Below are 25,537 nucleotides of genomic sequence, written 5' to 3'. Positions count from 1 at the left end.
CTACTCAAGAGTTGAGTACTCGTACTGGTATTGGTCTGAAAAAAAGTGGTATCAAACATCAATAATAATAATAATAACAATAAAGCTATGTCAAAATTAAATAAATCACACAATTAAATACTCTTCTTACACCAAACTTGGTATATTAACAAATTCAAAACGTTTTAAAAATAAATAAATACTTATTTTCCAAAAAGAATAAAATATCTTAGAAAGTAGTTGAAACTGAATTCTAATTGTTATTATTAAAATTAAAAACAATAGAACCAATAATACAATTGAAAACATATCATTCATTGTGATTGATAAATTAATAGTGTCATAATAAGCAGATCTTAATGCGTAAATAAATGTTTCAAATAATAATACTATAATCTTTCAAAAGTCAACCAAAGCTGAGATTAACTCTTTAGAATGAATGTCAAACAAATAAGGCAATTTAATAGCCTACCTCGTAATTGATTTGCTTCATAATAAATACAGTCTATATCAAATCACAGGTGCGGGGAAGAAAACTTTTAAAAGTGCGTCTAATTGGGTCGTTGTTATCATCATGTTCCTTCATGTTGTTGCATTGAAGGTGTTCGAAATAGGGCTGGACGTGCAGGTGGCGCAAAGAAGAGAGGGAGGAGGTGACGGGCTGCTTGACTGCCACCCATCCCCCATGTTTGGTCATACAAGTGGTCAAATGTCTCCAAGGAGCGAATCGGTGAAGACTTTCGCAAAAAAATAGGGCAAGCAGCTGCAGTCGTGTCCAAAAAGGTATTGGGTGTCCAGTGACCCGCCTGTCCGAAAAGACATATTTGACTGACAACAACCGAGGCGAGCTCGCACTCCAGCTTGGCGTTCAGTGTGGTTCAGACGCTCCGACCCCGAGCCCCTCACCTGACCATCTTTTGTTTTTTGTTTTTTAATCCATACGCGCAAACCACCGCCACTTAAGCAACCATGGATGCCATTAAGAAGAAGATGCAGATGCTCAAGCTCGACAAGGAGAACGGCTTGGACAGAGCTGAGCAGGCCGAGTCGGACAAGAAAGCGGCAGAGGACAGGAGCAAACAGGTCGGCATCCAAATGAGCTGTGCGCTTTTACGCACAGATGGGCACGCCCACTGCCTTAATATGTAGAATACTAATGGATATTGCGATTAGCAATGGGAACCAATAATAACACTCTTAAAGATGCTAAACATAAGTTGTTTTTAAATCACATAGCCGACTCAGCTTTATTGGCCAATTATGCCAAACCACTGACAGAATTTTTCTCTGGTAGCTGGAGTCACTCTTAAAAACTCACTATAACAAAATATCCATAAATATGTATTTTGTATATATGAATCCCAATGATAAATCTGTGTGTCCTAGCTTGAGGATGACCTGCTGGCACTGCAGAAGAAGCTGAAGTCAACAGAGGATGAGTTGGACAAATACTCCGAAGCCCTGAAGGATGCCCAGGAAAAACTGGAGCTGGCTGAGAAGAAAGCCACAGACGTGAGTTCAGGCCTCAGTCGTGTAACCTTGAAATGACCTCCCTCTCAACCGCCCACCCTGAATGAATGGCTATACGATGCAATAATCGAGTGAACACACCCGTGGGTAGAAGTTTATATTTAGTGTGTCCTCTATATGGTAAGGTCACTGCTTACCTTTTTTCCTGAGTACATTCCAGGCAGTGGCACCGAACCGAATACCGGTGTAGTGTTACACCAGATTGTTTTTACATGTGTGTTTGACTCATGTGAACCTTGACAGATATGTGCTTGTTCCAGTTGGCACGGGCCGTCTCCATTATGTCTACACTTATAATTAAATCACCAGTTTCTGGCTGTGTATACATTAAACAGTCTAGTTCGAAAACTACCACTTTTTTTTTTTTTTACATTATGCTTTGTTTATTCCAAGGGCCAACTAGTAAAAGTGATTCAAATATATTTGTAATTCAGATACTATCTTGTAAATAACACTTGACGTAAAATAAATAAATAAATGAATCAATCAATCAATCAATCAATAAAAAAAATGAGGTTGTGTGTGAGCTGGAGTCTCTCTCAACAGACAAGATGCGGGGCACATCCAGTATTGGTCACCAGCCAATCGCAGGGCACATTTAGACAAACAACCATTTAGACAAACATTCACATATACTGTACAAACAATTTAAAGTGTTTGATCAACCACACAAATTGTTGAAAATTCACATTTTTAAATGTATTTTGCATTTTATGTATCAGTATTTTTCTTAGTCTCAGTATAACAATGTGTAAGGTCCAGGTTACTCAGTCAGTTTATTAGTTTGTTAGCTTGCTCATCAGACAGTTAAGTAGGAAAATAAACAAGCAGTTACTGTTGTTAGTTAGTTAGTTATTGTTTGCAAGCAAAATATGTAGTTATTAAAGCATGGATGATCAGTCAGTCAGTCAGTTAGGTACTAAGTCAGATCGTTTGTAAATAAAATATGTCGTTATAAAACTACTAAATTACTCCAGTACTAAGTGAGAGAGTGATACGTGGGTCAGTTAGTCAGTAACAGTTAGTAGGAAATCACAGTCAGTTATTTACTCAATTAGCGAATAAGGGTTCATTAGTCAGTCACTCACTCAGCTAACTACTTAGTAATAAAATATTTAGTTTGTGAATCAGTTGAGTAGGAAGTTAGTCAGTTGTTTACTTAGTGTGTGATTTTGTTAGTGAGTCAGTTATTTACTTAGTAAGTTTAATTTGTCACGTAATCAGTTGGTCAGTCTGTCACTATGAGTCAATTAAAGTAAAAAAAAAATTACACCAACAACAATAACAATTATACTAATAATAATAGTATTTATAAATGGGTTTTTTAAAAGTATGCTTTGTAATAATAATTTTAAGCGCTAATGTAACTTCACTGTTTACTCCGTTTTTGGATGAGCTCAATTTTCCAGTAGGGGGTGTTGTCTTTAATCGTTTCTTTAATTAGATCTAATTTTCAAAGATTTTATGAATGACAATATTTTTGTAAAAATAAATAAATAAATAAAATAATAGTAATAGGTCAAACATCTAAGTACGTAAAAAGCAATAGTGTATATATTTTAATTTAGTTGATGCTTTAAATAATTTCCGTGCGAGGCAAGTCACTTCCGGGTTCGATGGCACGTCCCAATCCTCATCAGGACTTGATTAAAGTGCGGTGGGGGCAGGGATCAAACGCGCCGCATCTCGCCTTGTGTCGGACGGCGGCGCCTTTTAGTGGAGGCCAACGAGAACCACTTTAGCTTAGCCGGAACGAAAGCAACGCCAGTCCGGGCACAATCATGGCCGGTGGAAGCTCTTTGGAGGCGGTAAAGAAGAAAATCAAGTCGCTACAAGAGCAGGCGGATGCGGCGGAGGACCGGGCTGCCTTACTCCAGCGGGAACTCAACCTTGAGAGGAGCGCGAGGGAAGCAGTAAGCCGACGCTAATAATTTAAGGCAATTAGTGTTGAGGCTGCCGACGGCATTAAGCGTAAATCTGGTCAAAAAGCGTGGCGGATAGGCCCAGACAGCAGCAATTTATGCTCATGTGTTGTATGTACACACGTCGGTTGCTGTAGCTCATTGAGAGCCCCCTACCAACCATTAGCGTAAAAACGCCCTGTGACGATTTCGCTAGCTTGACGACAGGTTCCTCCTTGTGATTAAACCCCACGAGCAACATGGAGCACCCCCGCAAGTAGCCTAAAGCAGCCATGTTTCCATGGCTTTGAGATTTCATGCAGTCACAGTATTTAAATTATTCAACCCAAGCGGTGCTAGATGTATCCACTGTGCCCAACTCCCATCCGTCCTTTCTGCATCCCTCACCACGCCCAAGATTTGTTTGGATGCTGCAAATTCCCATGAGAAGTTTATTTTATTTTATTTTAAATGCCTCCTCCAAACCAGCTCTTGTGCAAACACACCTTACTGACTTGTATTGTGCCCTTCCCAGGCTGAGGGTGATGTCGCCTCTCTGAACAGGCGCATCCAGCTGGTGGAGGAGGAGTTGGACCGTGCCCAGGAGCGTCTGGCCACGGCGCTGACTAAGCTGGAGGAGGCTGAGAAGGCTGCTGATGAGAGCGAGAGGTGGGTCCACCTTACAAAGCCAGCCAACACTTATTTTGCACCATTTAATAGCCACATGGCTTTATAGTCTGTCAGATGTGATGACAGAAAATACAAAATAATGATTCTTCTTTTGAACTAACTTCAATTGCCTCATTTTAGTTAGTTGTTGACAAAGGTTGTAGGAGGACCACTCCCAAGCATCTGTCTCAGTAATGCCACTTCTGGCCACATGTTGCAATGCAGCGTTGAGTACATAAGAACAAGGGTGGGAAACCTTTTTTCAGTCACCCAGTGGCATTAAGCAGGGTGGGACAACAGTCAGTAATGTTTTTTTTTCTTGTGATCTTTTTCTTCCTGACTGTCTGTCTTTCCTGCAGTTGTTTTTTTAATTCTTGCACCCTTTGTCTTATCCATCCTTCACTAAAACCTACTTTTCTTCCTTCTTTGTTGTTCTCACCTTCCTACTTTCATTTCTGACCTCTTTCCTGCCTTCCTGCTTCTGAAACCTTTCCACCCAATTAACATTTTCCCCCCAGAATCCTTTCCTTCCTGACCTTTTCTCGTTTCCCGAAGAGTTGCATTTTAGTTTTACATCCTTTCTTCATCCCTCAAATGTATTTTCCTCCAATCTTTTGTTCCTATCTTCTCTCATTGTTTCCGTCCTTCCTTATTCACCTTCCTTCCCCGTCGCTGCTTTTTATTATGTCTCCTTCTTTCACTTACTTATAACTACTTTTTTGCCTTCCCTCCTTTGGCACCTACCTGTCCAGTACCACTTTACAATTTAGTTTGTTCTTGACTTCAATTATTTTCCCCCAAAAGTTGATTACAACAAAAAAAACTCCTTGTGGTGCTTCCTGTATAATGTTTTATAGAAATGCACAGCAGGCTAAATGACGTGCGATGTAGGGTCCCCTCACCAAAATTTATAGACACTTTCATACTTGAAAAGGCAAACATATACAATATGTATTAGGGCTGTGCCAAAAAATCGATTCTCATAGGAATCATGATTCTCATTTAGTACGAATCAGAATCGATTTTAAATTTCCCCAAATCGATTTTATTTAAATTATGTTATGCTGTCTTTCCTTTGTTTGTGTGTGTGTGCCTTTTACTGGGAGCGCTGTTCATGTTGTACCCAATTTGGCCACTTAGGCGCAGTGTGGTTCCATGTGGTTGAATACACTGTTAAGTTGTAGCCACATTAGAGAGTAGAGGGAAAAAGTCACGATCAAGTTATTCCAATATAAGTTGTTTTTTTGCAGCGTGGAGGCATTCTTTTGAGTGATAAAAGTGCCGCGAGTAGTGCGCTAATTAGCATTAGCGAGTCAGACTGGAGTAGATCATTACGATTCCTTGAACATCTATAAATTGAAGCAAAAATCATTGTCAATTAAATCATTTTGAATCAAAAATAGTTCTTAATCGAAAATCATGAGACATTCAAAGATTCCCACCCCTAGTATGTATATAGTATTTACAATTGTCCTGATGCATTTTGAGGTAATTATACACCGTCATGTGCTCTGTTATCATACTGTCTTTCTATTTGACTGTTTCATGTTGATTGCCGAGAATTGTTTTTTATGCAAATATTTGGGGAAAAAATGTTGTGGAAAAAAAATCCTAGAGAAAACGCTGATGACATTTTATCAGCGTTTGTGGGTGCTTTATAACGGTTCCTCTGAGGGTTTTTGTAGAATTGCATGGCAGGCTGGATCATCTGCTCACCCTTGATTTTTAGCCTCTTCCACATTTTGAATAGGCTGAAGTGTTCATGTCACAAAATCGAACGTGGTCGCCTTAGCTTTTGCGCCTCAATATAGTTGTATGTGTGTCTTTTGTTGTTGTTGTTGTAACTTCCCTTTTGAAATAACCAAATTGCCAACTGTATCCCCTCAGAGGCATGAAAGTTATTGAGAACAGGGCGATGAAGGATGAGGAGAAGATGGAGCTGCAGGAGATCCAGCTGAAGGAGGCCAAGCACATCGCTGAGGAGGCTGACCGCAAATACGAGGAGGCGAGTTTCCCAGCTGGAGGACGTGTGGAAGACTTTCACATATACTAACTCATGTTTCGCGTTTGACTTCAGGTGGCTCGTAAGCTTGTGATCATTGAGAGTGATTTGGAACGGACAGAGGAGCGCGCTGAACTGTCTGAGAGGTAGGAACCTCGCACGCGAAAATACTAGTTTTATGGACACAGTGTTAGTTCGTGACTACCGACAATAAAACACCACAGCAAATGTTCCGAGCTTGAGGAGGAGCTGAAGACCGTGCAGAACAACCTGAAGTCTCTGGAGGCTCAGGCAGAGAAAGTAAGGCAGCAGAAGAGAAGAATGAAATCATAGAAGCCGTTTGCAGTGTTCTGAGACTTTTTTTTCGTTTTCTTTTTTCTTTGTACAGTACTCGCAGAAGGAAGACAAATACGAGGAGGAGATCAAGGTTCTTACAGACAAGCTGAAGGAGGTAAGGAGGCTCAGATTTGATTTGGTTATCATATTAACCCCAGGAAATTGTTGTAGAAAATAAATTGAGGAACTTTTTAATCTTTTAAATAATGCTTATTTCAAGAGGTGGCAAATCCAGGTCCAGAAAGTAAAAACCCTGCCACAGTGTGGCTTTAACTAATGATGCCAGCTAGCTCCCTAGCAGGTAAACGAGCACCATGGAAGTTAGCTAGGGAGCTAGCTAGCGAGCACCTGGGGCTAAAGCCAAACTGTGGCAGGGTTTTTACTTTCTGGACCGGGTTTTGCCACCTCTGCTTATTTCTAATGATATATGAGAGTAATATTTTGTGATATTTAAATAACTTTCTCCGTATATCATGGCCGTATAGTGAAGGAGCTATATTATACAGTCTACATATTCATTTTAGATGAGTTACCAAATATGCTTCCTTGCCCTGTAGGGCTCGAATATCACCAGTTTTGAATAAAAGGTGCTTAATTTTAACATCGAGGGTGCTCATGTGTCTGTCTATTTCCTTAACTCCTCGCAGGCTGAGACCCGTGCCGAGTTTGCTGAGAGATCAGTCGCCAAGCTTGAGAAGACCATCGATGACTTGGAGGGTATGAATCTATTTATTTAAAATCTTATCAGGAATTTGAAGAAACCAAATCTGGGTCTGAGGAATGATTCTTTGAAACATAATCCAGTGTCAGATGATTGACGCGGGCGTCGCGTTTTTCAACGCTTTATCGCCAGCGAAAAAGGTTGACGCGGCCGTGCTGTTATTCGCATTGGCAGCGGTGACATGCCGCCTGCGTATGGCATTCCGATCCGCTGGCTGTTCAAGGCCGGCAGGTGTCGACCCGGACGCTTTCTCTGTGACTCTTCCGGAATCTGTCACTACCTCTGCAGCTGTTGCGTTTCTATTACCGTCTTGCTCCCTTCCATGGTTTCTTCATTTGTCTTTTTATCTGCCTCAGTTTGCTGATTTCATTTCATTTTCCTTCCCTTTTTTGTTTTTGTCTCAATCCGATCCACCGCCTTGGTAATAATTTCCCCACCGTAGATGAGCTGTATGCCCAGAAACTGAAGTACAAAGCCATCAGCGAGGAGCTGGACCACGCCCTCAACGACATGACTTCAATGTAATTCAACACGATGCTCGTGTGTGTGCTGTGTGCCTCCTTTTTAGTAGTCCATCCACACACAGCCTTGACCACTCTAACAGAAAATAGCTCCTCCTTGTGGCTTGTCTGGGTTTTGCTAACCGATTCTCTCTAGATGTGTTTTGTCGAGAAAAGTGCAGGTGCATCTCAAAAGATTTGGATGTGGACAACTGTAATTTAATTCAGTAGTTCGGTTCAAAAAGTGAGGATATTACAAAAAAAAAAAAATGAGTTTACATATAGAGATTCAGAATGTTTAAATGTATTGAGATGCACCTTTACGTCCATTAACTGCATCTACTAATACGTTCGTGTGCAATGTAGTTTTTAGACGAGAATCTCAAAGTGCAACCGTTTCCCTTCTTGCCTGCTTCCAATTTCTCCATTCTGCATTCTTCATTCTGCCTTTTTTCATTTTCTGTTTCTTCTTTTCTCCTACAGCTAAATATGTACATCTCAAGCCATACGCTGGTTCGTCATCATCTCTGTGCAGCACTGCCCCTTTTTACTGTCTTCTGTCCTCTGTACTGCCCCTCTATGGCACTTTCTGTACACGTTGGGCCGCTGCCGCCACCATCCATCTCTCATGCACACCTTTCACGCCGTTTTACTTTGCTGTCAAATAAAACTTGTTCCATCTGTGTCAGCCCTTTCCCCTTTTTTTCTCTTGCAATCATCATATTTGTTTTGTTTTTCTCTGTGTTTTAATTTATTTTCTTGAGTGGCTTTTGAATAAATTCCAAAGCTCCTCTCCCATTCGCTGTTCCCTGTTTCTGTGTGGGAGGAATATTTGAATTGGTGTTTTGTTGGGCTCTAAGCAGTGGAGTCTTTAAAAGGAACACACAACTCAACGTTCTTTTTCCGTCATTTTTTTGAGGCGGTGTGTATGAACATTAAAGTGTTCAATGTTATCTGATTCCCTGAAAAAAGATTTAAGCCGATTAAGTATCAAAATAGTGACATACCATGGCCTGCATGCTGCCATATTGGACATTTTTGTCTTCACGGTGACATATTGAATGCGTAAACACGGCACTGTAAATTTTAGTCTTGTTACCTGGTCTATTGTGCTATAAAAAAAATGTCTATGTCATCAAGTATTGGCATAATTTAGATGGCGCACCTAACCATCTCAGGTTTCATATTCTTCCTTCAATGAAGGAGAAGAAAACAAAATTTGTTGTGAAAGTGTCCATGCACTGTACAGTGGTGTACACTCGGTTCATTTTGGTGCCATATATGCGAGCATTGTGACTGATTGTCCCCAAAATTTATGAGTACATGTGCATGCATGCTAATAATAGTCTGAAAATATTAGAACGAAACTCGCAATATTTTGGATAATATTAACGTCGCTAGCATTATGATGTGTTAAGTGGCAACGCTTCCTTCCTGTGTTTTAATCATAATTGAAATACGATTATGATGATTAAAGACAGCTTTGTATATACCTGTAGATGTATAACGAGTGTCAAGGTCAAGCTGGAGTCTAAATGCGAGTCAGCTGTATATAACCTCTTGCTCCTATTTTTATTGTTCTCCATTTGTTGTGGCTGTTCCTTGTTATAGAATAAGCGTCACAAAACGATAAAATCCTAAAGGTTTTGTGAAACTGACATGAGTAGTTACCTCGACAAATTTGTCTGATATCCGAATTGTACAATCGCAATGAGTGTTGGACTTTAGCGGTGCCGCTTAATCTCAAACTTTAACCCACAGATGAACACGAGATATTTTGTCACAAGGAAAAACATTTCCCAGGTGTCTTTTACTGAAAACTCTGAAATAATTCTCTCAAAATACACAAAGGAAAGAAAATTAAAGCATACTTAGCATGACTTGGGGTTGAATTTTGGGCTTGCTATAAAGAAAAAGACCACTTAGTGTTGCTAACTTTGGCGCTGTATTTAGCAACTTTTATGACCTGACGAGTTCCAATTTAAAATGGAAAAAAACCACACTAAGCAAAAAGACTTGCAACTAACTTGATGTTTCTTGATCATTTGTGAGACTTTGACACTCTCTCCAGAGCTTTCTTTTACCCTTTGTATCCAAGCTAATAAATAGCGCATAGCCACCACTGGCTAATTTCACCATTACCATCATCCAATCATGGGCCGAAAAACTCTCTTTGGGAGTACTTTTGTAAATTAGCCTCACTGTTGCGCAATGGTATGTTTGACAGATGTGAAGAATGGCTCACAACATTCACTCACATTTATAAAAATAGGCAGGAAACTTAGGATTCACTTGGTTGTTAGATTTCACATGTGAAAGGTGGTCACGCACTCGATAGCTAACTATTTGCTGCTGCCTATCCGGCTAAATTGTGACAAAACTCCTTTATGTCTTCACCAGGGTGTTGCGGTCTAAAACACTGTTCTCTTTTTTCCATAGAGAAATTAGCTTATTTACTGTCCCTGTGTCCAAAAAAATATATTGGACATAAGGACTGCTTTAATTGGAGAGTTGATTATGGAAAACATGTTTTCATGGCCAACAAAAGTCTATGTTGACTGGTTCAAAAGGACCAAAAGTTGATGCTACAAACTACTAACAAACCTCTGCTGTCTTATTTTGTCTTCTGCTACTAACCTACCTTCTGTTTCCTCTCTCTCTCACACACCTGCCTTCCGACTGTCAAGACCACCTTTACAAGCAGCTTGAGAAAAACCGTCTTCTCACCAACGAGCTACGGGTAGCCTTAAACGAGGCGTGAGGCCGTCTCCTTTGCATTTACCTTCTTCACAAATGTCCTCATACTTTTAATGCAAAGTGTATATTCAAACGGCTCTGGTGCACAGCTCCAATCGATGGGTGCTTTTAATCGGCAGGAGAAAAAAACTAGACCAATTTTGGACTCTTATTGTCATTATGCATGCTTCATGTTGACCTTTTTGTAGAAGGTCAGACTAACTGGAAAATGATCAATGCGTCTGATATTCATTTTTCTCAGTTACTGTCAGGGCTGTGGCACATTCATTCATTAGGATCTGTAGTACTACTTGGCAGAAATAATCTGATAATGTTGTGGTTGCTTTCAAGTTTTAGAGTAATATGGGCCTAGACTATGCAAGCAAAATGGCCACAACAGAAAGTCAAAGCTATTGATTAGTTGCTCGTGCTCTATAAACCCAGTTACCTCTCAGTACATTAAAGTTGTTGTTCCAATCTAACCCAGCAGGAGTCAGTGCAGTACGTTTCAAACGGTTTCCTGCTTGTCAGCAAATTAACTCATTCACTCCCAGCCATTTTCACTGCTATAAAAACATGGAACCTTCCAAAAAAAAAAAAGATTACGGTCTCTTCTTTCATCAGGAAAAAAAGTATATTTCTATCTGTTTCTGTTTTTTTGCAGCAAAAGTTTCATCATTATTCTCAAATCTGTCTTAAACTGTGGGGGAAACGGCTTGTTTAAAACATGGCCCTGGTTGATCTTGTATACTCTGCTGCCACCTGCTGGCCATTTTTGTAATAACTAACATTGCTTCAACCGTTCTCTGCAGTTCAGAGGCTGCATCAAAGCCTTCTGTATGCTCAAGCATGCAAACCCCCCATAAATGTTTTAAATACGTCTTTGGGACACTGGTAATATTTAAAATAGAACATTTATACATTTTTGGGAGCAAATTAGTTAAAAAGCCTATGCTTAGGCTGACTAGACAAGGAATTTCAGTGTGGACTTCGCTCTCCTTGTGTGCCTTGATCTATGCTGCTCACTGGTGCATGATGCGTAACTTTTTATTTTGGGAAATCTAGTCGTACTTCTGAGTCAAATGTACAAAATTACTGGAGCTACCTGATTAGACTTCAAAGTAAGTCCGCTAACTTGAAATGGTGTCACAAACGGGTTTGATTTGAAAAGTGGACGATGCACTTCTGTTTAGTCAGTGCGCATAAATTCAATTTACTTTTGAGACGCTGCTCTGATTTACTTCACTGCAATTTATATATACAGGAGAATGCGCAATCGGTGCCATACTGGTTTTCATTAGTTTAATATTTATGTTTTAGAAATATGTTTACATACCAAATATTTCCGAAGGTCATGAATGACTGCGTTAGCATAGGTTAGTGATAGTCCATTGTGTTCTGACTTGCGCACAAATTTGGGTTACGTGTGTTACCACAGGAACAGAAGTCTGTCATAAACTGAGGAGCTTTTAAAGGTTGTTTGTTTTCGTCATCTTTCTGTCTAAAGGCCTTCTCACACTGCATTTGGTTTTCTTGGTGAGCAAGGACCACAGCGTCCCAAGGCAAGCGTGCCCATATTTGGACACGCTTGGGTAGCAGACTACTAGGAAGTAAAGGCCTTTTCATACTGCACTTAATACGCGGTATGGCATCGACGTACTCATTAAGTGTTACGAGGTCTCTAGGATAGAGCCATGCGGCGACGTGCAAATGCCCTCAATTTTGAAAAATGTTCAATTTGAAAGTGGCCCACTGGTTTCTCTATTGTCCCTAGCCCTCTGCCAGCCCTTCTCTCATTTTGTGCACCTTCTGACATCACTGCAAAGCTCCTCTTGAATTAAACATTTTTCAATTTTAGTCCACATTGCGCATCGCAATATGGCGATCTGTCCTCAAGTGCAGTGTGAAAAGGCCTTTAATATGGCTACACACAATTATCTAATTTGTTATACTTGATTTTTGACTAATTTTTTTGTCAATGGTCAAAATGTAAAACAAATGTAAATGATAAAATGGTAAGTAATTCCCACTAAAATGTGGAAGGAATTGTTGATACATTTCATGCAAGAAAAACTAATGACTCAGCACTCTAACCAAAACAGTCCACCTGTTGTCTCTGATATTCTCAAGTGTTTTTGTTGTTGTTTTTTTAAAATCAGGTGTGAGTCTTCTTATAAGGCAAATTGGTCCCTCAATAGTAGCCTTTAACAGACTTTAAGGGATCTTTTAAAGGGAAATCTTTGTGAAGCCGAGACTTATTCTCGTACTGACTGACTGTAAATGCCGTGGTCGACAAATGAAAATGTCCACTGTGTTAAATGTATTAAGTCCATTCATGCAGTCGTGATCACAGCCCTGCCTATAACTGAAATTCAAAATATAAACTTCAAAACTGTCCCTACTTATTGAATACTAACTCCTGCAGTTCACATTTGGTTTCTAACCACATTTTCCACAAGTGTGTACACTATAATCCTGACTAGAGCTTCCTGTTTGTGCTTGCAATGTTGTTTGAACGGATCTTAACGCTGCCATGCTATATTAACAGATAAACTCGCTCGGGCTCAAGAAGAGGAACTGAGCATAAAGCAGTTGCTGGATCAGACTCTAATGGAGATCTGTAACATTTGACTGCCAACATCGTGACTGGCTCTGGCACAACATGGCTGCCATAAACGCAACACACGTTTGTGTCTCCTCAGACCTCATTAAGAAACAAGCCACTGTAGATGAGCTCTGTAACTGTACAGCATTTAACTGTATGTGTTGGTTTGTTGAGAAAATAAGCACTTTTTTTTCAGGGAGATACACGTCACATGGTCATCAGTTATAATCACGTTATGAAACCTTTTATGAAGTACTTTTGTATTTGCCTGTTTGCCTTTTTTTCCCCTCTTTAAAGAATTAATCAATAACATTGTTTTTTTCCCCCACTTGGTATTAACACAGTTCCTTGAATGTACACACTCAAAATGTTTGCACACTGAACTCACTTTTTTGTTTCATTGTTTATGTTTCTCTGTCATACCAATTTTATGATCCTGGAGATGTTAAGATCATAAATAAATAGTTAAATCAAGTATATTGCTTCATTTATGGCTTTACTTCAAGGGTCAGTGTGTTCCTGTGCACATTTCACTCAAACAAACCATATTGTGCACTGTATGTACTGACAGTCAAGCCTAATTAAGTATTTTTCCTACGTTCTGATCAAAGACGGCAAAAGCCTTCCATTTACTCTAAAGTGGTTGGGGTCGATGAATTTTAAACCTGTACGATATTTATAATTGCAAATCTTTGGCTGAGCTTCAAAGAAGTTTGCCCTCTTGCTCGACACAAATAGAGGAACAACGAGCTGTTCACTGTACACTTAGTTCATACGCCTGTACATTACATTATGAATATTGCTGCTAATACAGAGACTCTAGATTTGTTCTTCATTGCATCAACTGTAGGCCTACAAGTTGCTGTGCAACTCTTACAATAAAGTATGAAATATGAATGTATGACTAATTAAACTAATGCTTTTTGTGAGCGCTCTGTTAAAAGTGCTAACAATTTCAAATGTTATTACTACTACTTGTACTATTTTGTCTTAGTACTACTATTATTATTTTTTACCACTACTCTCTGTACTACTACTTACTGGCACTATGCTGTTTTAGCTACTATTCCTACTTCAAAAAAAATAAATGCTCAAACTGCTTTCCATACCGCATTAATAATTGATTGCAATATTTTAATCATTTACGTTATTTGCATCACTTTCTGTGTTAAAATTCCTCCTGGCCGATAGTGGCAGTGTTGTCTATTGACGTTCCTCGTAATAGTTCCGGGTCAAATGTGAAATTACGTAGCAAGGCAGCGTTGTTGAGCAAAATCCACGATTTTTGTGAGGGAAAATGGACGATAATCCCGGTTTCGACATACCTACATCGGATAACAAAGCGACATACGTACTGAGCAACGTTGTGGAGGTCGTCGAACGAATTCTTACTTTCGTGCCGACCAAATCTTTGCTACGAATCGCAAGGTAACATTATTTTTTTGCCCAAGAAGCAAACTCGACAGGCGCTCACAACATGGCTGTTTAGGGGAAGTGAAAGTGTTATACTTTAACTTGAAGCATTTTCACATTATATTGCTGGCGTCCGTTTAAACGAAGTTGTGTTTCTTTTAAGCAGCCAGTTGTCAGCAGCGCCAATGATTTCCCTCGCTTAATGCTAACAGTATGTTTGTGTGGTTCGCTTTCAAAGTGTGTGCAGGCTATGGAGCAACTGTGCCCGACGAGTACTGAGAACTCAGCAGAAACTGACATGGGTGTCGGCTTGTGGACCGTCCACCACGGAGGTTCATACCCTTTACAACGCCCTGGCTGAGGAGGTGGAGGTAATGACATACTCTTGACCAGTGGTTCTCAACCTTTTTTCAGTGAAAATATTAACGTGTACTTAAAAAATATATATATATTTTTTTTAAATCTCACGTACCCCCTGGAGTGCCTTCACGTACCTCCTGGGGTATACGTATCCCCATTGAGAACCACTGCTATAGACCCTTCTAGTGTGACGTCACGCTTGTGTGCCGCCCATGCTGGAAGACAGGCGGCCAACGCGAGTGAATGAGAAATCAGTTTTAGTGAGACGTAGAAAATAGGTGAAACTGTTTTTAAATCTGCGACAAATGCGATAGTAAACTTCTGCACGGCTTATGGTTGCTCTAATCGAGCAGACAAAGATAGGAAATCGTACTTTCGGCTACCGGCTGTGATTTTAAACCAGGGGGGAAAGTTTACAAAAAAAATTACCAAAAGAGTGTGGCAAATAAAGAAATATAAATATCAAATGTTGGCTTGACCACAGTATGTATCGTCACACATATTATGTACAGGAAAAACTGTGTGACTGTGTGACATGTTATTTTCAGCAATCAGACATACAAAACATGTACCCAATGTTGGAATATTCAACATTTATTTATAATTACAAATTTTTCACATTGATTTAATATCATAGAACATTTTTTGTAGGTCTTGCAAAAATAATAATTTATCATCACAAAACTTTATCAAAGTTTACTTGCCAAATTTGGGTTGTGAAAAATCTTGATTTAAATTTTTGTTTTTAATCGGCGTGTTAGTTTGCAGTTAGCAAGTTAAGATAGCTAGAAAGGCATCGACGCACAGCAAGACGAGTTCAGCCAGACACAAACAATTTAATGAATTATGTTTTACACCAGTAACCCGTGTCAACCAAAAGATAAATAGAACATTCATTTGCTGCCACGAGACAAACACTGCCGTGTTGAACGCAGCCGACATCCTTCACCCATCCAGACACGAAGTAATTGTACAACTCCAGTCCAGGCTCTTGATAGCATCAAAGTCCTCCCAAGTGTAGGTGCTCTTCTTTACAATTAAATAATTTCAAACGTTGTGGTAGCTCACTTGGGGGAACAGAGTGGTTCGATGATGAAAGTCCATACATAGGGATCTTGTCATTGGCAGCCACCCAGTGTGGTTTAACTTCATGCAAACATAAAATGTGTCTCAAGTTGAGGTTTAAACTTTTCTCTTGAGGTAGCAGTTCTGATTTCCTCAGGTAGGGAATTTCTGAGTACTGGAACCCAAATAGAGAATGCTCTAGAACATGCAGACTTCTTTAGCTCGATTCTGCAAAGTCGGAAGGCGCTAGGGCATGTCATATCTTATAAGTAACAGAACCTTAAAGTAGTGCATCATAAGTTGACTAGGAGTCAAAGGGGTCTTGCTGCAGCATTTTATTTTTTTTTTTTTTTTTACTAACTACTCCTACCTACCTACTAACTACTGCTGCATATTCTGTACATTTGATAGGATGTGGCACAGTGGTATCCATTTTGTTTAAACACACAAGATTTATGTGTATTATTCAATAATCAAGACAAACAAGGTTCAGCTTTATCAATGGTAAAATATATGCAGTATTATGTACAGATAAAGCTATGTAAAGGGAATAAAATACACAGAAAGAAGAGTTCTAATGAGACATGTTTTTATTAAACTGAACGAGAGTAGTTTTAACAGTAGCCCTTAACTTTGTATTTACAGAAAGTTTTTCTCCTGCCCAAAACGGTCCTAGCGATGATGGACTGTGATGCCTTCAAGCTTACACGTCACTGCTACAGACAGAAAAAATGTTTGTATTCAATGATACAACAATGCTGTTTTGTTGCATGCTTGATAACTGATCCAGCTATAAGCAATTTGTTTTTTCCAAAGCAAAGAGGAGCCGCCACAGTCCAGTTGAGGAGCTCATTCAGGTCTTCCCGAAAAATTGTGACGTCATGGGCATTACTACACCGGGAATTGTCTGTAAGTTTAATTCCTCTTGTTCTAGAGATACCAATCCTTCCACTTTCAATTAAGTTTAGCCAGCTAGCAGCATGGTCACTTGTTGCCAGGCAGAGATCGTAGGACACCATCTTTTGTTGTCCTGCATTATTCATATAAAACTTTTAGAACTAAATTTAAAACTTGAGCAACCTAGCATGCATGGTCACGTGATGCTTGGCAGTCCGTCATAATAAAAACATTACCAGCTAGCAAGCATGGTCACGTGTTATGAGGAAAAAATTGTTAGGTATCATTTCTGTCCTTGAATTATTCATATAAAAAGTACACAAGTGAGCAGGCATGGTCACTTATCGGTAGGCAGATTTATTTGGACAATCATTTGTGCCCCTGTAAACTTACTAACTACAATAAAAAGTCAGCCAGTTAGCAGGTATAGTCACTTGTTGCCAGGTAGATTATTTGTTGGGCACTGTCTTTTGAGCCCACACCTTATTTGTATTAACAACAATAGCTAAAAGAAAAAAATCATTCAGGTAACAGGCATGTTCACTTGTTACTAGGCAGAATTTGTTACACCATTATTTATGCCCCCTCATTATTTAGGTAGATCTTAATTAATCCATTATTGATAAAAAAAAACGTCACAACTAAAATAAAACATGAGCAAGCTTGGAGGCATGGTCATTTGTTGCTAGGCATTTTTTGAAGGGCACTATCATCTGTGTCCCTAAACTTTACGAGTAAAATAATAACAAATAAAAAAAAAAACTAGATAATCTGTTGCTAGGCAGAGATTTTTGGGTGCTATCATTTGTGCCCCCAAACTCACACCAAGCAGGTTCTCCAAACAGCAGAGACAACACCACAAATTCCACGCTGGAATGAGTCACACCACCTTGCAGGCAACTTGAGAAGAGGGATTGCCCGCTTTCCCGCAGACGCCTCGGCATTAATCCACACCAGCGGTGCCGAGTTAGGAGGGCTGGCACCTCTCTGCCTTCTTCCGGCCCCCCGCCCCCTCCCCTGATAGATGGCCTCGTCTGCGGTACCCCACGCTCGCCATTTCTCCACATAATCACAACCCTGCGGAGAAGCGACTCTCCATCAGGCGGGCTCTCCTTGGCGGGGATGATGGCTTGTCAGGCTGCCGTCGTCGATCAGGCCTAATGGCGGCCCCGGCTGTTTGCCATAACACTCATTTATTGGTGATATTGCTGCTTGGGGGGGGTCAACACGGGGTCGCCGTGGCTCTAATTCAATTGGAGGAAATCTGTGATTGGATTATGTATGGCATTGTATGAAGGCTGGGATGACATGTAATAGGTTTCCTTATAGCCTGAAGTACAAGTTATTTATGCATGTTGGTTATGGACTGCAGGCCATTGAAAAATGATCCACGGAGTGGAGCGTTTGGGAGAAATGAGACATCAGTGTGTGAAATGTTTTCTGTAATGTACACTTTCTTGAGCACATCAGCAAAATAGCTCTGAGTGATTTTTGTGCAAGAGTACCTTATGTGACTAGTGAGTATCAGGCCTTCGCTGTAGATCATTTATAGTACCTGAAGATGAGTTGTTAGACATGCATGCTGCATAGTTGATTTGCGTATGCCGAGTGCAGATGCAAGATATTTTGACATTATTTTACTCTGCACAACGAGCTCCTGCTCCAATGTGATCATCAGAGTTGGCATGTTTCAGTAAATTGTAAATGAATTCAACGTGACGTCTGCCCGGGTGCCGTTTTTTTGGAGACCAATGATTTGAGGTGCCAACGTTGCGAAATTCTAATAATTTACAATCATTTGCATACTCTTTTCTTTAACATGCAGAATGTCCGTCACCATCATGCATTTATATATTGTGTGTGTGTTTGCAGTAACCCCCAGCGGCGGTCGCCCCAGGCCTCCGGAGGAGCATCAGGAAGGAGAGGCCGGCTTTGCCATCATGTTCCCAAGCATGGAGGGCATCCACATCAGGCCTTTTCACTTCTGCCAGAAGTCCCTCTCCCCAAGCGCTCTGAAAGAAGCAGGTGAGTCTCACAGGCCACTGTGTAGCAGTCAGGGTTGGGAGGGTTACTTTTAAAATGTAATCAGTTACAAGTTACCTGCTAAAAAATGTAGTTAGTAATGTAATCCAAGTACCATAATATTAAAGTAATGTAATGGGATTACTTTTGGATTACTCCAATATTGAGTATGCTCAAGATAGATAGATAGATAGATAGATAGATAGATAGTCATCCAACACGTGTATATGTTGTGCATGAGGTTTAAATAGTGAATTGGTATGAGGAAGATTTGTTTGGAAGGCGCAACTCGCATTATGGTTGTAGGCTAGCGGGCTAGCTAGCAAGAAGCTACAGCGCGTAGCATGCCGCTGGAGTCAGCTCAAACTTTCGCTCAGAGTAAATTCCAGTGAATACCGGTCGCTATTTCCTCCTCTTGTCCATGAAGCTTTTTCAAACTGCCCGCGTGTGGAGGACACGACTAGTCAGTTCGTTCGTCCCCACCTCCGTCAAGTAGCAACGGTCCCGCTCGCGCGGGGGCGTGCACGCGCGCTCTGTCTCTCTCTCTTTGTCTCTCACTCTCGTTGTCTCTCTCCCTCTCTCGCCCTCGCTCTTTCACACTCTCTCTCATCGTAGAAATTGTGATCCCCATTTTTAATAAATGTACCTGTAATCCGATTACATGTTTTTTCCTGTAACTGTAACGGAATACAGTTAAAAAAAATTGTAATCTGATTCCGTAACGGCGGTACATGTATTCCGTTACTCCCCAAGCCTGGTAGCAGTATAGATAAGAAACACAAAACTAAAATGATGTTTTTGCCTCAACAATGCACATGCACATTTCTACTACAGTACAGTAAGTAGAGATCCTGTTCCTTCACGGTTGTTTTAAGCTTTAACCTCAGCTGACTGTTGCAAAAGTGTAATGTCTCCTGAAGTGTATTGAATTTTGTTAATGGGCTTGTGCCAATAGGACTTATCGACAACCCAGAGTTGAGAGTGGTGCTCCTGTTTGTCTATGAGGCGTATAAATCTGGAGGAGCGCGTTTCCTGGGCCAAATCCTGGAACCTCTGGCCAAGAGCAAAGCACTAATCGCAGGGGGACTTGTAGAAAGTGTCTTTCCCACCAGGCTCTGGTAAGAAACAACAAGCAGGTGTTGGTACGTGCACTGTTTCCTCATGTAGTGGCAAAGGGCGTTTAGTTACTCAATAGAAAGCATCAGGCATTTCTTTTATTTTTGCTCCCGTTTTTTATGAGATGAACCCAAAAATCTAAAACTTCTTCCGCATACACAATATCATAATTTCTCTCAAATATTGTTCAGACCAGTGTAAATCTGTGATAGTGAGCACTTCTCCTTTGCCGAGGTAATCCCACCTCACAGGTGTGCCAGTGGTTTTCTTAAACACCAGACTACCCCCCATAAAACAAAACCGAGCCTTTCAGAGTGGCCTTTTATTGTGGGCAGTCTAAGGCACACCTGTACGCTAATCATGACGTCTTATCAGCATCTTGATATGGCACACCTGTTAGGTGGGATGGATTATCTTGGCAAAGGAGATGTGCTCACTTACCAGATTTACACTGGTTTGTGAACAATATTTGAGAGAAATGGTGATATTGTGTATGTGGAAGATAAAACACTCATAAAATACGGGAGCAAAAATAAAAGTGTTGCGTTTATAGTTTTGTTGAGTACACTATTGTATTTCTTTGAAGGCCAAACTAGAAGTTATTTACCTGCATTCCACCATAGACTGAAGCAGTGTAGATGCTATTGAGGCTCTTGCAGGCAATCTGCGTTGTGGTAATTAAACGCTATCAACTGCGACACGCTATGGTATCGGTCATTGTGAAGGTAATTACTACCACCTCGTCGAAGTGACGAGCATCACTTTCGCGTCGACTACAAAAATATGGAGTCGTAAATGGGGTGCGTGACATCTATTATCACAGAAGCCGCTATTTGAAGAAATCCAGTGTGCATATTACTACCATTTTTTTTAAGTTGATGAACTCAAGCAAAGAGTATTGTATGTTTCTGTCTTTGACAACATTCTCACCCTTTGTAGTTGCGGCCGGGGGGCATACGGCGTGGTGGGCCTGGCCCTGAGCGGCCCCAAAGTGCAGGGCGCCTCGGTGCTCTTGGACCAGGACGTCAGCAACCCCAAAGCGGCCGAAGCAACCATCCGCAGGCTGAAAGCCGCCAAAATCCCTGAAAGGAACACCCTGGGCTTCATGTTCGCGTGCGTGGGTCGAGGCCAGAATTACTACAGTAACCAGAGCAACGTGGAGGCCGACGCCTTCCAAAAGGTCTTCCCTGGGGTTCCGCTGTTCGGGCTTTTCGGCAACGGCGAGATCGGTTGCGACCGCATCGTCAAAGATGACTACACGCTGTGCGACACAGACACAGACGGTCTGCAGCACGAGTACACCACAGTCATGACGCTGGTCCATCTGGGTTGATGGATAAAAACTAACATTTGAGCATCACAAATTTAGCTGGAACACAATGGAGTTGACCCTTCAGCTGTCATTTTAATGTCGCCCGTTGGGACTCCATTGCATCCCTATTAACAGTTGCAATAGGATAACACTGATCATCTCTTACAGTATCCTAGCTGTGACGTAGCACCCTTGTAAAATGTGTGTAAATATTTTGCTTTTGGCAACATTACAGGCGGATATTGGGCCACCTTACAGGTTGTTTTTTTTTTTTTTTTTGCTTAAAAGAAAAACCTGGGCTATTAAGAGTTTTGGATCTAGCAAAGGCACTTTTTTTTTAAATTCCTGTATGAGATGTCACTTTCCTTTCACCAAGCCGGTGCAGTTTTGAAACACTCTGTGAACTAAAGTATTCGGACACCTGCTCATTACGTTCATAGAAATGTGTGTACAGGCATCCTGAAAAGCTTTGTCTGGATTGAGAAAAAGCCAACTGTGTACCTGGCTCTCAACCTTTTTTATTTCAATCCAAAGGCATATGATGGGCTTCTTCCATAACAAACTCATTCAAGCATTCCTTAAATGGACTGGAAACAAAAAAGAACCTTACCCCAACTCAGACGAATTCGGATGCAGAATTGTCTCGAGAAATACTTAATAAAAAAAAACGGTGTCAAAATAATGTTCACAAGAGGCAACATCGTTCACTGTTCAATTTTAAGGACAGCTCTACCTGGCTTAGTATTTCATGCTTGTTTTTCTTAAGTGGAGATTGGAGACGGACAAAGTAGTAGGCGTAAATGATGCCCTGATTGTCAAATGTTTTGGTACTGCCAGAGTGTAAAAAGCACAACAATACTCTCCAAAGTACGACAAACTTCCTGTCTTGAGTGTTGACTTTTTGCCGTGGTCCTTTATGTGGTAAAGGTGCAAATTTCCACAATTATCTATGTTGCATTGTTGCGTAAGATGTTAATAGCTGCTGCTGTCTTGTTTGTCAGAGTTCAAATATTTTTGCTTAAGAATACTGTAACAATACTATTTCTCCCCACCTGATACTTCCATTGGGTAACTGTTGAGATCTAGTACAAGAGCTATAACCGGCATGCAATTCTAAAACAAATAAAACGGGCAAAACTTTATGAAAAGCCCAAATATGTTAAGCCCACAAATGCTCATAATATGTCAAGCTCTTGTATTGACTTCCAACAGATGGCCAATGAGTACAGCTTCCTTGGAAGGAAATGTGCTGTATTCGTTTTTTCCCCCCCTCTGTAAGGCAGGTGCACTTTTCTACACGATGTGCCAAAATCAGAGCTGTTTAAATCTGCCCTCAAATAAATTAAGACCTAAAACAAAATGAATCGTGAGGCGTTTACGTGCTTGTGTGTCTTTCAGCTCCCGCGCTGTGTAACGAGCGTGTAACATGGTCAGCATCCATTGATTGATGTGCGCGCTAACCATCGGCTGGCTAATCCCGATGAGTGACAAACGCTTAAGCCAATTGCCGCGAAGACAAACCCTCTACTCACATAGTATCTTTATTTTTGGAAACCATAAAAACGCTCTCGACAACGGAGAGGGGCGACCCAGCGGGCGTAAAGCTAATAAAAACATTCGTGGCTCTCGACAATCGTGAGGGAAGCTCGTTGCATGCTTGGCGAGCCCTCGTCCATCTTTTTTTTTTTTTTTTTAAACGTCGTGACGAGAGCGATGCAAATGTCACACGAATCATCGGTGAATATCTTTATTATGCCGTTGGGGTGAGAATTCGCCCACATTGCTTGCTACCGTGGAAGGAAGCCGGATACCCGTTTCAGCACCCGGACAGCTCCTCGTTCTTGCTCCCTCCTCCTTCTCCGCGGGACTCCCGCTGAGCTCGCCAGGGAAGCCCTCCGCCGATCCGCGGCGTCATCTCATGGCTCCGGTGGTGGTGATGGTGGTACCGAACCGGGCTGCAGCTACTACTACGATGCCGGGCCACGAAGCGTGTCGCGTTTGAGGTTCACCCGGGGAGAGCTTTCACTCTTCGGCCATGTGAGTCCCACTCAGGTAAAGTAGCTCTTTTTACTCCCACAAAATCCACTTTTATCAGTTTTGTAGTGCATGGTTTAAAAAAAAAATATATATGAGAAAAGGCGACATTTCCAACCAACGCGCTCACATACTCAACCAGGAAGTGATGAAGAGTCGTCAAAAGTTTTGACACAAAATGTCGGCGCCGTTTAAATGTTATACTATACCGTTTAAATGTAATACTTTTAGTTGATTAGCCCCCCAACAGAGCTTAATAACACGTCTCAAAGAATTGACTTACAACTGTGTATTAAAACCAAAATAATTTTGACATTATCAAAGAGCTATTCATTTAATGTATGTTTAATATTCTCATAGCTCTCATTGTTTACTATGCCAATAAAAAACACGATTGTCTTGGTGTTATATGCTTTTGTATGGGAATTAATCAAATAAAAAAAACTTGATATCTGTTAACGTTTATTTATTATGTATATTTGCATTTATATGTGATCAAATAATGAAAAACAGTTACAGATGATTCAATGCAACTGTATACCACTGCAAACTAGAACCACAATACTTTTGGACCTAAATACTTTTTCTTTTCTTTTCTTTTTTTTATATAGAAAAACTGAAATACCACAAAGCCATAACATTTAATGACTACCCCAGTGACATTGTCTGCCAATCAAAATTGAACATGATCTTTATAAGAACTAAATATGCTTCTTATACTGGCTCTCATTAGGTCATGCAAGTGTTGCTAATGTTGAGACTGGTGAGCAAGAAAACCATCCCTTCTTGACGGACAAAGCTGCTCATCTGCCACAATATGATGTGCAGCTTGGTACTATAACACCATGAATGTTGGCAATGTAGCCTAAGGCTAAACTAATCCATCACGTAGGGTTTATTGCCTCCTACTGTCATACTACACTGTTTACTTTTCTCTTTTTTTATGTCACTTATCCCTCACAATGTATTCTGCCCAACAGGTTCAACATGAAAGCAGCATATACGTGGTGAATTACAGCACAAGAACAGAAGGACGGGCGAGTGGGAAAAGTGGCAATAAGAAGTACACATCTGTCCTCCCTCTCACCAGACGACATGGCTAACGCTGGGTACGTTTATGCACACCACAAACACATGCAGTCGAGTATTAAGATTGTCACTCTTTCATCAAGTGAGAAGCCTCATTTTGTTCTTACTTCTAATTTGTACATGCTCTTATCGCCCCACTTGCAAACAATGACAACATTTGTTTAAGACTGTTGTTCTCTTCTGTTTCATAAGGAATTGTGCCCACAGTATTGAATTAGGATAGGCATATAAATCAAATGATTAATTGATCCTTATGAATGAAGTCAAATGTTGACTAATCATGTCGCGCCGTGCACCAATAGAGGCAAAATGAAGTAGCCTATGCTTTTTTTTTTTCAACTAGCTTGCTGTCTTGTGAAAATCGATGTGAAGTCAGTTATGAAAGACTACAACATTATTCTCTTTACTGTGACACTAATTTGGGAACAGTTCAGAATATTCAGAGGGATCCTGCCATCTAGTTAAAATAAAAAATCTCAATTAAGTTAACCAGTTATTCAGCCACTCATTTTCTTACCCAACTAGCCAAGAGAAATGTAGTCAAATACCCATCCCTAGTAATGATAATATGATGATACAACAAAGCCATGATGCAATATCTATGTCACTGACGTAGGGAAAATGTCTAAACGGCCTTTAAAAAGAAAAAAGAATAACCACAATTATAGACACATAAAAAAGTGTTTTCCTCAATTTCTCTGCAAATGTAATTAGAAATTCAAGAAGGGTATGAAATGCCAAACTAATAACTTAGTTTTCATTATTCAGATGGTCATGTTTAGGATTTTTCTGCCTTGACTGAGTTGGCGCTCTATCGAATTATTGTACTCACCTTTATTTTTAAATGTAGTTTCTAGACTTTTGAAGGGAATATACATCACTGCCGTAGTAAGTATAACACTTACAGAACACTAATATTACACAATCGTGTCGACCACTGCATACAACTTTGACTAACATTAGTTAGCCATTATTAACTATAGCAGTTGTCTGGTTCACTGTCGGAGGGAAAATGTCACCATAGCAACAATAGAGGTAGTATTTCCTATATTACAAGCTGGTGTCCAATATACAGTATATACTCTGTCTTCTTATTGTGCTGGTAGTACAAACCGCATGATAAATTCTACACAATAGTGACACAAATGCTAAGACAGGCAAGGTGAGCTCGTTGTGTTTTCTGCTGCTTTGGCTCTTTTTTTTTTCCCACTTTACGCCGTAATTTGGTTGCCAATAAAGCCCCCAGAGCT

At 40.5% G+C, this 25,537-nt stretch overlaps 3 protein-coding genes across 9 annotated transcripts in view; all 3 read left to right on the top strand.

Moving 5' to 3' along the window:
* The first annotated feature begins 766 nt into the window (after positions 1–766).
* LOC147176940 (tropomyosin alpha-1 chain) lies at positions 767–13,456 on the top strand. Of its 7 annotated transcripts, XM_086070546.1 has the most exons (10): positions 768–1,062; positions 1,366–1,491; positions 3,946–4,079; positions 5,967–6,084; positions 6,157–6,227; positions 6,306–6,381; positions 6,470–6,532; positions 7,065–7,134; positions 7,581–7,659; positions 8,122–8,326. In XM_086070546.1, the coding sequence occupies exons 1-10, from the start codon at positions 949–951 to the stop codon at positions 8,123–8,125; spliced, it is 855 nt and encodes a 284-aa protein (XP_085926672.1). In that variant the 5' UTR covers positions 768–948; the 3' UTR covers positions 8,126–8,326. The 7 variants fall into 7 exon arrangements, with proteins under 7 accessions (XP_085926671.1, XP_085926672.1, XP_085926674.1 ...); XM_086070545.1 differs by having other exon boundaries at positions 767–1,062; positions 7,581–8,326; XM_086070548.1 differs by lacking the exons at positions 7,581–7,659; positions 8,122–8,326 and adding an exon at positions 10,326–12,916 and having other exon boundaries at positions 769–1,062.
* Positions 13,457–14,222: 766 nt separating this feature from the next.
* fbxo22 (F-box protein 22) lies at positions 14,223–22,522 on the top strand. The gene is made up of 7 exons (XM_086072340.1): positions 14,223–14,407; positions 14,631–14,763; positions 16,463–16,550; positions 16,634–16,726; positions 18,587–18,739; positions 19,692–19,854; positions 20,792–22,522. Exons 1-7 carry the CDS (start codon positions 14,277–14,279, stop codon positions 21,183–21,185), a joined length of 1,155 nt encoding a protein of 384 aa, XP_085928466.1. The 5' UTR covers positions 14,223–14,276; the 3' UTR covers positions 21,186–22,522.
* Positions 22,523–22,714: 192 nt separating this feature from the next.
* Positions 22,715–25,537, top strand: part of LOC147176938 (transmembrane protein 266-like) — a 45,076-nt gene continuing 42,253 nt past the window's right edge. Inside the window, exons 1-2 of the mRNA XM_086072217.1 lie at positions 22,715–23,216; positions 24,179–24,307. Coding sequence (XP_085928343.1) covers positions 24,294–24,307 — 14 coding nt within the window. The 5' untranslated portion in view covers positions 22,715–23,216; positions 24,179–24,293. The remainder of the gene's footprint in view (positions 23,217–24,178; positions 24,308–25,537) is intronic.

The sequence above is a fragment of the Leptonotus elevatus genome, chromosome 3 (genome assembly GCF_054856555.1).
Source record: "Leptonotus elevatus isolate MCC_2025b chromosome 3, RoL_Lele_1.0, whole genome shotgun sequence".
Classification (NCBI taxonomy): domain Eukaryota; kingdom Metazoa; phylum Chordata; class Actinopteri; order Syngnathiformes; family Syngnathidae; genus Leptonotus; species Leptonotus elevatus.
This window is presented reverse-complemented; position numbering and strand designations above follow the sequence as displayed.